General features: G+C 37.9%; 1 protein-coding gene across 2 annotated transcripts in view; it reads left to right on the top strand.

The window, feature by feature from the left end:
- Nucleotides 1-13,202, top strand: part of ITGA2 (integrin subunit alpha 2) — a 117,758-nt gene that overhangs the window by 73,047 nt on the left and 31,509 nt on the right. For both annotated transcript variants that reach the window (XM_037022016.2, XM_073236346.1), the window contains 11 exons: nucleotides 465-608; nucleotides 2,157-2,360; nucleotides 2,987-3,123; nucleotides 4,086-4,225; nucleotides 7,172-7,323; nucleotides 9,553-9,663; nucleotides 10,221-10,303; nucleotides 10,688-10,829; nucleotides 11,939-12,031; nucleotides 12,611-12,687; nucleotides 12,774-12,857. In XM_037022016.2, coding sequence (XP_036877911.2) covers nucleotides 465-608; nucleotides 2,157-2,360; nucleotides 2,987-3,123; nucleotides 4,086-4,225; nucleotides 7,172-7,323; nucleotides 9,553-9,663; nucleotides 10,221-10,303; nucleotides 10,688-10,829; nucleotides 11,939-12,031; nucleotides 12,611-12,687; nucleotides 12,774-12,857 — 1,367 coding nt within the window. The remainder of the gene's footprint in view (nucleotides 1-464; nucleotides 609-2,156; nucleotides 2,361-2,986; nucleotides 3,124-4,085; nucleotides 4,226-7,171; nucleotides 7,324-9,552; nucleotides 9,664-10,220; nucleotides 10,304-10,687; nucleotides 10,830-11,938; nucleotides 12,032-12,610; nucleotides 12,688-12,773; nucleotides 12,858-13,202) is intronic.

The raw sequence follows: 13,202 nt of genomic DNA, 5'->3' as shown, positions 1-13,202 counted from the left end.
CTTTAAGACTTGCCTCTCATATACTTCCCCATGGAAGGGCAATTACTTCTTTCACCTCCCGCCTCCTGCTTTTCTCTATAACACACCTTACAGCCCTTCTAAGTGTTTCTCTTTTAAGTGTGCTCTTTGATCCACCAGCATCAGAAACACCTGGAATGCTTATTTAAGATACTGTTTTCTGGATCGCACCCTAGACATTGCATCAGAATCTCTGGAACCTGGGCTCAGGAATTTTTATTTTATAGATACCTTCTTGGTGATCTTTATGCCTACTAAGGTTTAAGAACCAAGTGTGAGATTGTAACACAACTTAAGAGAAGGGATTGTGTTATCCATCTTTATGTTCCTAGTGCCTTAGAGGTATACTCAGGTTTTGTTGTTGATTGAGTAAATAAAAGTTCAGTGCAATATTATGAGTGCATGAATCCTAGGAATCCTAAGGTTAATATGCTTTCTTACTCCAGATTGGCTCCTATTTTGGTAGCGTGCTGTGTTCAGTTGATGTGGACAAAGACACTATTACAGATGTGCTCTTGGTAGGTGCACCAATGTACATGAATGACTTAAAGAAAGAGGAAGGAAGAGTCTACCTGTTTACTATCACAAAGGTAAAAAAAAATATTAAATTGACAGTTTAATTTGCTTCAGTACTGGTAAATAAAAGTTAATCATCAGTTTTGCAGAATAAAGAAAATATATTATTATTGATGATTTTTAAGGTTGTCACCATTAGCTTATAATTTTAAAAATCACATTAAAAAACATAACCTAGAGCTTAGAGGACAGTGCTCTGCCATTTTCCATGCGAGGTCTTTGAATATATATTCCGTTATATAAAGTCATTATAAATGCACATCATTTTTGAAATACACACACAAACATCTGTGTATTTCCCAAGAATCTCTCTCAATTCCTCTTGTTTGCTGTAATGAGATAATAAAATGGAAAACTATCTTTACATTTTACAGTGAAAAAGACAAATTGTATCAGATATTTTGGAAACTTTCATATAATCCTGGATGCTTTCTACATTATTTAGGTGTATATCCAATTCTTGGAATTCCTAGTCCTTGCACATAAAACTGAGCATACTCTGACATGGAAAAGCACAATTTTTCCAATTTATAGACTGAACTTCCTAAATCCATGTGCATAAAGTCCCTGTGACTGAAAAGAAAACCAGAGTTAAAGGCACAAGTTGACATAGACAGATGACTGTTAGGGAAAGGATGGAAAAAGAGAAGTTCATATTAATATAATAAATATTATGTTCAGCTGTTGTGATACTTTTATCCTACTATATTTATTAAATTAATGTAAAAATTAGCCCTTGAACAGAAACATATAAAGAACATATAATTGATATTCAGTAATAAAAGGATGTATCTACTTGTTTGAAAATTTTTAAAATCCCCAGTTTCTTGAATGTTTCTTGCTTGTTAAAAATTCTGAATTATCATTAATTGTTGAAGATGGAAAAAATCTCCTAATATTTTATCAAACTCAGTAACAAATTGATTTCCATAAGATTGTTATAGAGGAGAAAAATATCAACACTGATCTGGTTTCATGATTGAGGAGCAATGCTTGGGAAGTCATGAAATATTTCTATTTTTCATTTCAAAACAACAATTGTCTTTCATAAGGAAATATCTTTGGGCAGATACTGTTTTTAGAGATTAACAAACTCATTTTCCACTTCCTATACCATTATAATTATGCTACTGTTTGTGATTTTTAAGTAAAGGTCTAAATTAAGATACTGTGTTCTATTTTATTAGGTCTTTACCTTAATTTTATTCAAGATATTAGTAGATTTTCACCAGAAATTTTTTAATCAAATGGTATGGAAACGAGTAGAAGATATTATTATTGAGGTAAAAGGGAGACAAAGAAATGGACACTCTCTTGTAGGTTGTGCAGCCACAGTACAGAGAATTGCCTCCTCTCACCTTGACTTATGAGCCAGTATCCTATGACCTTACTAAAATTCTTAGTTGTAATTCTCATTCTAAATAGAGATTGTTTTAGAATTCAAGGTTTAAAACCCTGTCTACTTTTAACAGTTTGCTGATTGGTTTGGGCATTATTTACTGTGAATTTTAGTTGTAAAAGTTAGAGGTTTGCTTTAATCATCCTTTTTTCTGCTTTGCAAGGGCATTTTGAATTGGCACCAATTTCTTGATGGCCCCAAGGGTATTGAAAATGCTCGATTTGGCTCAGCAATTGCAGCTCTTTCAGACATCAACATGGATGGCTTTAATGACGTGATAATTGGTTCACCTTTGGAAAATCACAACTCTGGGGCTGTGTACATCTACAATGGTCACGGGAGCACCATTCGCAGAAGGTATTCTCAGGTAATCCATGAGTTTCATGGCGATGTATTTGCATATATCATCATGTTACAGCTAGAGAGTTTGATGTAGACCATCCATCCCATCCCTCTTCAACAAATATTTTGTGAGCCTCTACTGTACATCAAGCACTTTCTAGACTTTGGGGATGATGAAATGAAAAGGACACAAAATTCTGCTCTTCCACGCATCTTACATTCTTGTAGAAGAGGCAGAGTGAAAGTAAGATCAATAAAATAACGTGTTATAGATAGTAATAAATGATAAGGAATTTTGTAAATCTAAGACAGGGAATAAATTTTTAGGGGTAGGAGATATCAGGTATTTGAAAGGGTGACCAAAAAGGCCTCAATGAGAAGGAAGTAGACTTAGAGAGGAATTAGAACCTGAACTTACATCAATTCCTGCCCAGTTCACTGATGTTTCACTGCTTTGTGCTAATTTGTGATTTTATGTTAAAATTCATTTCATGAAAATGTGGCTCCAATGAAAGATCAATGGAATTTTCTGGAGAATAATACAGCCTGAGAAATGGCACTCTAGAGATTATGACAATGCAATGTAGAACCTGCCTTTTATCTGTCTTGGTTGTTGTGCACTATAATTTCATGTCGAACTTGTCCTTTCAGAAAATCTTGGGATCTGATGGAGCCTTTAGTAGCCATCTCCAGTACTTTGGGAGATCCTTGGATGGCTATGGAGATTTAAATGGGGATTCCATTACCGATGTGTCTGTTGGTGCCTTTGGACAAGTCGTTCAGCTGTGGTGAGTCCATGAACCACACGCAAACTAGCTAACCAAAAACTGACCTGCTAAGTATACCAGATGGCTGTGCTGAAATTGTGGTAATGCTCCACCCATTTTAGAAAACTCTAGGACATTTATGTGTCATGGTTTGCATAAAGGAAGGAATATGTTTTTCATCATGGAGGAAAAAAAAAGATATTTGCTAAGCATTAGAACCAAGTTTCTCTTCTCTGTATGGTGAGCAGAAAAGTGCATAGAAGAGACAAATCTTTGAAATGGTACCCAGAATTTCTGAATATTATCTTCCAAATGGCCTCAGCTGGCAGAAAGGGAGCCTCATGAGGAAGCCGTAAAAATACTTAACACCCAGACCACACAAGTAAAGTGTAACTTCTCATATGGCTATAAAGTATCTTTTGAAATGATTAGTCATAAGCAAGAAGCCATTGTTTAGGTTTAGGTTAGGTTTTGCTGACCTCACTGACCTCAGTAGGAGTTGATGAGCAGTGGGAAACAATAAGGGATTCAAGGGCTATGTGATTCAAGGCCAAAAATGAATTGGACTGGTGAGAAAGTAAAAAGAAATTGAGAGTACATTCAAGAGTACACAAGCAAATATAGTTGAGCCATTCATTCATATGTCTCTGTTGGAAAATGTGCTTTAAATGTCCAAATACACCAAGAACAGAAAAACATTATATATGATATTGTTTCTGAACTTAATGAAACTATTTACAATATCTCACTTGTGCTTTTGAAGGAGGAAATGCATTGTTTTCAATGAAACTTTAATGTGGAAAAAATAAAATTCCGGGATAATATTTAAGACTGAAAAATCAAAGTGCATTTACTAAACAATGTCAGTTTAAATCACTTAAGAGTAACATACCATTAAAAAACTGGCATGGGTTGCGGTAAACGCTACAGTATGTGCATTGGGCAATAACATCCAGTGATCTGTTTCCATTTACATCTTTCAGGGCACAGAGTATTGCTAATGTATCTGTGGATGCTTCATTCACACCAGATAAAATCACTTTGTTCAACAAGAATGCTGAGATAAACCTCAAACTCTGCTTCAGTGCCAAGTTTAGACCTACTAAACAAAATAATCAAGTGGGTGAGTAGGCTTGAAATAATCTGTATGGTGACAGTTTTGCTTGTAAGGTTTTAGTCCTAAATATAAGCTATACTTTGGATTTGTGGACTAAAAGAAGTGAACATTTTAGAAACATTTGAATTGCCACACACTGAAGTTACCTGAGAATGGCTAATTAGGCATGGAAGGTTTACTCAGATCTAGATCTCTTCTGTAGAGGGTAACATTCTGCTGTAGGAAATGTAATCTCTATGACATTATCCTGGGCTTTCCTGACTTGGTCCTTCAAGTTTCTTGTACCCAAAGTTTCCTTACTTAAAACCTTGGATGCATACAGATTATGCTGGACTACAGCCCATATTAAATGAATATACCATATGTTGGCTATCACATGATAGAGACAGGGTGTGTTTAGTACAAGTACAAATATTGTTCCTCTTCTTGAGGAATTAATAAGCATGGAATAATGAGAGAGTAAATATAAAACAATATATAACTTAAGCCCAGTGTTTTGCAGTTTCTAAATAATCCAGAGAAACTAGTAAGAGTCTGAAAAATGTCCTATCAACAGGAGAGAGTGAGGAAAACTGGGGGCAAATGCTGGCAGGAATTGTTGTCATCTCTCTCTTGGACGAGCTGAGTCATCTTTCAGGGCCTGCTGAGGATCTGAAGGCTTTTCTGACCACTTCATCTCTCATGCTCCCTCAATGGGTAGCAACTGATTTAGCCCTTGAGTATATGCTACCTTCCTTCATTTGCTGCTGTCTTACAGATCCTAATCCCCTTTGCATCAGATTTTGGCTTTAAATTTCAGAAACCTGTAGTTCCTGTAGGTATTTCCTTAATTGTAAACAAAGAAACTAACTTAAAGATGAACAGATAGAGGCAGGTTATTTGTTATGATTCATGCCAAGGAGTACCTAGGTTAGAAATACAAAATAGAAGTTCAAATTAACATCTTGGCACGCTTTCCATATTTTCCTGCTTTTCATGTTTACCTAGCATTTTTCATTTCAGGGGTTGAAACATTGACCCAACTCTGAGTAGCACATCTCACAGACCTGCCTTGTAGCATGTCCACTTGAGTAGCCCTGAGAGTTGAGTCAAACAACATTACTATGTCAGCATTAAGTGGCTGGGTGTACAGCATGGTGACTGTAGTTAACAATACTGTATTGTGTATTTGAAAGTTGCTAAGAGAATTGATTTTAAAAGTTCTCGTCATACACACAAAAAATTGTTCTGTGAGGTGATGGATGTGTTAACTAACCTTATTACAGTGATCACAATATTTATGTATATAAAATAACTGAAATGTATACCTTAAACTTACACAGTATTTAATGTCAATTATATATCAATAAAGCTGAGAAAAGAACACTATGTGGCTGGTAAGGCTATAGGATTAATTTGGAAAATATATTAGTTGGCAGAAGTGATAGGCTGGGTAGCTTTCCTGGCCCTGAAGCATGTATTTGTCTCATGCACATTGCACTTTTTGATTTTTTCACATCTGCTGTTGCTGTACACTGAAAAGGGTTTCTCTGCTTTCAGAGAATTTCCTTCCCTTCAACTCACTAGCTTACATCTCTGGGCTTTCTTGCTATTGAGCACCTTTCCCTATGAATCCTTTCCCTTCATGTCTTCAGGTTCACAGACAAGCCAGTCATGAGTATTTGTCACATAATTGCTGGCAGTGATGGTATGTAAGACATGAATCCCATCTTCACATCTTTGAAAAGTGAATTTATAAAGTATATGGTTTCTATTATTTATTGTATCATGCGCATTCCAGTTTAAAGTTAATAACATAAAAAATTAATGACTGTGTATCATTTTTACCAAGCTACTTTAAAAATATGAAACAGTATTACATGTGCAGTTTGTCCTAGCTACCATCACCTCCTGGCTATTATATTTCCTGTGTGTTATTTTCACAGCTAATTTTTAGTGTATTTGGTTCTCTTATATTCTGTCTATCTTCGTTAACTTCATTAAGTCATTGGCACAAGAAAAATCATACAGATCTCTAATAGAGATTTTAAAGGTAACAGGTATAATTAATGTTCTACATATTGAAAGTAGTAAAATAAGAGTCACTCCAAATAACACAGTTGATGCTACGAATATCAGCAGGTCTCTCTCGGTTTTGGATATGCAGCCAGCAGACTAGTTGAAGGTTCTGATAGTTTTCGTTTCCATTTCTCTGGGTTAGTCTGATTATAGATGAAGAAATGGAGCTTCAGAGAGGTTAAGCAAATTGCCTAAAAGTCATATAGCTCATAAACGGTGGATTAGAATTAAAACTAAGCCTGTCTGATTAAAAACTTTTACTATGATGTTACATACCTTCCTGTGTAAGCATACAGAATATGCCAGGCACTACACATTTTCCCTTGAAGTATCCCACTTAGTCCTCAAATCATAGTTAATCCTCACCACTGCATAGAAACAGAAAGAAAATGAGCTCTCATTTCAAAATCACCCAAATTTTATTTTTGGCCATGCCCATCCATGTGAACTGAGATGAATTATTTTTCCTCTTTTACTCTGTTCATTATCTGAAAAGTAGGATAACTACTACCTTCTATACATGAATGTATTCAATTATAGGCACATAATAACTGCTTCTTTCCTTTTCCTATCACTGTGTTATGGATGATGTAACCGACGTTTGAGGGACCAAGTTCATTCAGTAGATTTCCTGGTGGCAAGTCCACTTTCCTTTCCACTGTTTTAAGCCATGTTTGTTTGAATCACATTTCTCTGTATCCACAGTCACCTACATCATGCCAGAGCTAAAATCACAAATGTCAAGGGCTACCCACAGCTCTCAATCCATCAATGTAAAGATTGTTTTTATGTTTTCTTGAAGTCAGAGACTTCACACAATAAGACATGATAAAGCAAGGGTGCTTTTTCCTTATAAGGTCATTTGTAGTAACATCTCTATTATTTGTATTATAGCCATTTTATATACTATCACAATTGATGCAGACCAATATTCATCCAGAGTCACCTCCAGGGGTTTATTTAAGGAAAATGATGAAAGGTTCCTGCAGAAGAATATGGTAGTAAATCAAGCACAGAGCTGCTCTGAGTACATCATCCACATACAGGTGAGACCTCAGTCATTCCTTCTCCTCTCATTTCTTCTTAAAGACTAATGAATGGTCAAAGTCTAAAATGGAAGCTTATGAGAAAATGCTTGCCCTTCTAATTAATGCTTTCATCATTTAATTCAATGAACAGGGAATCTTATTTCCTATATGTTAATATATATATGATCACATTCAACTATTACATAAGGTAGTAGCATTCAGTTTTATTTGGGATGACAATGGGCTAAAAATAAGATTCTTAAAGAAATCAAAGACAGTGCTTTCTTAAATGTTAAACAGGGACAACTTTTAGTTGACAGTAACATTTATTTTGCCATTTTCCTATCAGAGAAAAAATTGTATTCATTTTTAAGCTATTCAAAAGGAAAATTCCAAATGTAGTCTTGACTGTTGGAGTTAAATCAATATAGGTGAAGGATGGGAGATTATGAGGTAAAAAAATATTTACTCTAATCTTATGCCCTAATTACTATAGTTCTTGTGGATTTTGAAGATCTTGAAAATAGGAAAAATGCTTCTCAGGGAAAATCTTCCAACAGAAAATTTATTTTATAAGTTTTATTTCCCCCTCGAAACCACATAATGGCACTTTCTATTTCTTGAAGAGCTGCTTAACAACTTTCCTAGAATATGTTTCTCAGAGTTTAAAATGTATAATAATTGCCGAGGGAACTTTTATAAAATGTGTGTTCTGGGTCCCCACCAACAGAAATTTGGGTTTGAAGGACCAAGGATTATGCAGATTGAAGAGGCACCCCTAGGTATTTCTGACGTAGATGGATAGTACAGAGATCACATTCCAACAAACACTAAGTAAAAAAGTGAGAAAAACATAATGTTTAGATGAATTAAAATCAGTTCATATGTTTTTTTGTTCAAATTGAAAGTATCTTGTTTATGAAGGCCTGGGCCTTTTTTGTTGTTAGGTGCCAATTATACAGGTTCTTTAAAGGAACAAGAGTCAGCTTTCATTCTTTCCTATCTGTGTGCTAAATGGTGGCTCAAATTAAATTGAATCCATTGTGGGGAGTGAAGTCAGCCAGGCTGTAGTTCAAATATATATATCCTGTTCACTCTCGTGTATACTTGTGAAGGTTTCAGGTGTATGTTATCTTGGTCAGTACTGTTGAGTTAACACACCATACCTACTCTACGCAATACCTATCTCAATACCTGCTCTCAAGTTCATCCTCCGTGCCAGCCCTGTAGCCAGCTGAGGAAGCTTGTCATCAAGAAGCCACCTGGTAGCCATGCCCCCCAAAGGGCTCAAGATAGAGTAAGCCCTGCCTGCAAATGGACCAAGTGATAATGAAAATACCACTTGTTAGGAATAGGCAAATTTGCTTTTTAGAGCTTATCATTTGTAAGAATATTGTTCTTTCCTGACAAGAACTGGCAAGATGTTTGTAAGAAGACTGCTCCGTGACCCTTGCCACCCCGTTTGGGCATTTTTACATTTTTCAATAGATAGGAAGCCTCAAAAACTGGAAGCGGCCCGTGCCTCTTGGCACACTGCAACCCCCGCCCCCAACCCCATTTAAGGCAAATGGAGAAGTTGTACCTGTAGCTGGGTAGCATGGGCTTAAATGACTTGAGTGAGTGACACTGCCTCATCATATATGTGCAAGAAGCAGTGCAGCTTCCATCCGTCAGCCAGGGCCAGAGTGGGGAGCTTGGTTTCAGATGTGGGAATCACCTGTACCTGGACCTGTGGGCAGAGTTAGGTTCTGACCAAGGAAGGAGTCATCTCGTGCATTTTCTGCCAGCCCTGAGCACCTTCCCTTCTAGGTCATGGCATTTCCTCCCAAAGGTTGGGTCGGGACACCAGGGCTGTTTAAGTCTTGGCCATAGGAATTGGAGGGTTGTAGCCAAAAACCCAATAGCCAGGTAGTGATGAAGGGGGAGGGGCTTCTGAGAATTAAAACTGGGTATATCCTCTTAAGTATTTACAGTTACTTAAGTGTGAATAATGAGATTACTGATGAGTTTAGCCAAGAATTGCTGCTTCAGATTTTTGCTGAACCAGGTCTCTAAGTTTCTTCATAGTAGAGAGGCTATGAGAGGAATTAGGACAGAAGACGAGAAGCAAGAGTCCTGAGAATTCAAAACGAGGATGTCCTACATAATTGAGATTGGACTGTGTTCTGAACTGTGAACACATTTGCGGTCACTGTCTATTTTTGAAGTACCGTGCCAAATAAACTGACTCTGTGTGTCTGTGTTTAGGAGCCCTCTGATGTTGTCAGCTCTTTGCATGTGTGTGTGAACATCAGTCTGGAAAACCCTGGCACCAGCCCCGCCCTTGAAGCCTATTCGGAGACTGCCAAGGTCTTCAGTGTAAGTGTGGTTTGCCCTTCCTGGCGTTCAGACTGGCTAACAAAGGTTCATAGTCCCTGCATTAGTGTTTGGAAGAAATGTAAGACATAGCCTTTCAGTTGCTAATTTTCTAAATGAAATAGTCAGGTTCAGCAGCCAGCGAGTCCCAAGGAGGCAAGGATTTCTGTCTATTCACTACTCTATTCCCACCCGTGGGAGCAGTGTCTGGGCCACCACAGGTGCTCAGCACAGATTTGTTGAGGAAATAAATAACAGTTAAGCAAATACCTGTGTTCACCACCTACTTAGAAAATAAAACATTCCCAATACCTGTGATGTTCTGGGTGTCACTTGCTACCCCATCATGGTGCTCCCCCAGGCAGTCTTTATCTTGAATTTTACATTTCTCAATGCTTTTCTTTCTGATATTGCTAAACATGTATATATATTCTTAAGACACTGTTTAGTTTTGATGGTTCTGAACTTCATATAAATGGAAAAATACATATAGTATTCTTCCACAGTTTGCTTTTATAACTCAAAAGCAAATGTCTGGGATTGTTTTTCCTTTCCTACAGATTCCTTTCCATAAAGACTGTGGTGAGGATGGAGTTTGCATCTCTGATCTAGTTCTTGATGTCCAACAGCTGCCAGCTGCTCAGTAAGTCTCACTTTAAAGCTCAGTATAAAATGTAGAAATAAAAGACACATTACATTACTTTATTCAGATGACTGTTTATAACTTTTTAAGAGACAGTCTTAAGAAGTAAAAACCTTTAAAGTCCAAATTTCAATTTCTACCATCCATAAGAAATGTAAAACCCTTTTTCCTTTCCTTGCAATGTAATTAAAAGCAACAAAGAAGAAAACCCAGTAACATTTACTTGTCAGTATCAATTTACTATGAAGACAGTTGATAATTATGCAATTTTCTCAGTCTTCCACATAAATCTAAAGAGTTTTTTTTTAATGAGTGAAGTATTTGAATCCTCACCTTTTTTTTTTTTACCTTAATGACTTTTTTTTCCCTCTTTCCTTTTAACAGAGAACAACCCTTTATTGTCAGGAACCAAAACAAAAGGTTAACTTTTTCAGTAACATTGAAAAACAAACAGGAAAGTGCATACAACACTGCAATTGTTGTTGATTTTTCAGAAAACTTGTTTTTTGCCTCCTGGTCCATGCCGGTACGTGATGACACCCCATGCTTACTGCTCTCGTTTCCTACTCCTTGTCAGTTACCATCTGCCTGTCCTCCACCCTCCACGTCCTCTGGGTTGTCTGATGAATCGTCTTAGCCTACAGTGCTATCAGTGCTAACTTTGTGGCTCCCAGCTAGTTAAACTGCAGGAGAGCACAGCCTGGCTCTGTATCCAGACCGTTCTGCTGCCCAGCTTGGGTCAGGTTTTCCTTTGCTCCGAGAATGAGCAGCTGCAGCTGCCAGTGCTGTAACTCTTTTCGAGCCAGCTGTGCGGTGAGGCTGCGTGGTGCGCGCAGACGCTTCCAGCTGCACTTGCTCGGAGAGATCAGAGTCGCACAGCTCCGCCCAAGCTCTGTAACCACAGGTCTCAGGCCGCCCAGACGATGCATTCCAGCGAGGGCGGTTAATCATGTTGACTTGATCACTATTCCAGGAACACACTCAGCCAGGAATGCCCCCCGCCTCACCTCCCCCACCTCCATCCCTCCAGTGCCACCAAGCAATGGAAAGGACAGGAGGAAAAGCTGAGACTTTCCAAATCCACTACTTGTGAAAAGGATTTAAAAACAGTTTATTCCAGTTTAAAATCTATGTGAATTTAGTGTTCTAAACCTGTTGTGACTTTAATGTTGAAATTTCTGTGCCAAAGGACAACTTATTTTCGAGAGAAAAACATGAGGAAAACTAAACTTAAAAAGATTCTTTAAATCATTTAAAGTACAGACAAATGCCAACATATGACCTTGTTTTTTCTCTTGAAACAAAAACTTAAATATATTGGGAGAAAGATATGTATTAAAGACAGCATTTCTAAATATTAGATTAAACATATTTTGTGCTTCTGAAATATAAGTACTATGACTTACTTCTGAGGAAAAGGTCTAGTATTTGACCTTTCCAGCTTGGCAATAAAAATAGTATATTAGCCACCTGGACAACACAAGATTTTCAAGTCTGGGGGGCAATAAATTATTTCAGTGTGAACCAACCTTACTGCTAAAATGTCCATGTGGTTTTTACATCCTTCAGCCTATATGCACATGCATGCACACACACACTATATATACTAACTGATCTTTCCTTGTTCTCTTTCAGGCTGATGGGACAGAAGTGACATGCCAGGTTGCGTCCCCTCAGAAGTCTGTTACCTGCAGTGTAGGCTACCCCGCTTTAAAGAAGAGTCAGCAGGTACAATCGCACTTCATCCTCAGCTCCATGCCGGCCCCTTCTCGGCACTCATGTTCATGCACCACATACCCTCTTCCTTCTGAGACACCGTCTGATAGGCACCACAGAATAACTGGCTGCATACTTAGAGGATACTTAGAGGAAGCTTATAAATATCTGAACATTTTCTTTACGTTATTAACAGAAGTGGTAGTAGTCTCCCCAGGCATTCCAAAAGCACATACAATGTGGAAAGTTCTCATTTCCTGAATATGTGAACCCACCCTGGTCAAGGTGCTATACACACAGTCACAGGTATCAGTTGTGTACCCTGGTATGCAAACTTCACATCAGTACAACACTTTCAAGCTCAGACAAGTGCATGTGCCAGCAATGGGATGACATGTGTGCAGCTGAAAGTGAAGCCTTTTAATTCTAAAGGTGAGGCATGCTAAAGAAGGGGAACAAAGATTTGAAAGCTTAAGGTAAATAAAATTCAGAATCAAATTTCAGTGAGCTTACTTTGTGGGAAAATTTTCCATCACATTGGCCACTGAGTACTAAGTATCATAAATTGATGACTTTTAATTTTGTATATAGGTGACTTTCACTATTAACTTCGACTTCAATCTTCAAAACCTTCAGAATCAGGCCTCTGCCAGTTTCCAAGCCTTCAGGTAAAATGTAATGAAGTGGTGACGTGATGGTGGATGGCTCTTACGATATTTCTCTCTTAAATATTGCCTAATGTTTGTCTCCACAGTGAAAGCACTGAGAACAATGAGGCAGATAACTCGGTCAGCTTCCAGATCCCTCTGCGGTATGATGCTGATATTCACATAACAAGGTAGGTGAAATGGTGGGTAGCCCGTGACCACTGGCATCACTTGGCTTATAAACACACTTGGCTTATGACTAGCAATGTCCTCTATATGCTCATTCCTAGCTGGAGAATTTGAATTAAAATGTCTCCCCACGCCCATCAACTGAAACAGAAGTCCAGGGACAAGTTAGTCCCAGGAAAACCTTGAGTGACTTTTAAGGTTTACTGACTAAGGGCAACAACAGGAAGTCAGAGGAGTAACCCTCTGTCACGTGCGACAGGGAAGCTCCTCAGCACGCCCTCAGACAGGCTGCCAGCCTGCCCAAGATGTCAAAGCAGAACTCTTAGGGCCCTGAGGAGTTGCCACCA

Source organism: Manis javanica, chromosome 1 (genome assembly GCF_040802235.1).
Source record: "Manis javanica isolate MJ-LG chromosome 1, MJ_LKY, whole genome shotgun sequence".
NCBI lineage: Eukaryota > Metazoa > Chordata > Mammalia > Pholidota > Manidae > Manis > Manis javanica.
The sequence above is the reverse complement of the archived record's forward strand: the minus strand, read 5'-3'. Positions and strand labels throughout refer to the sequence as shown.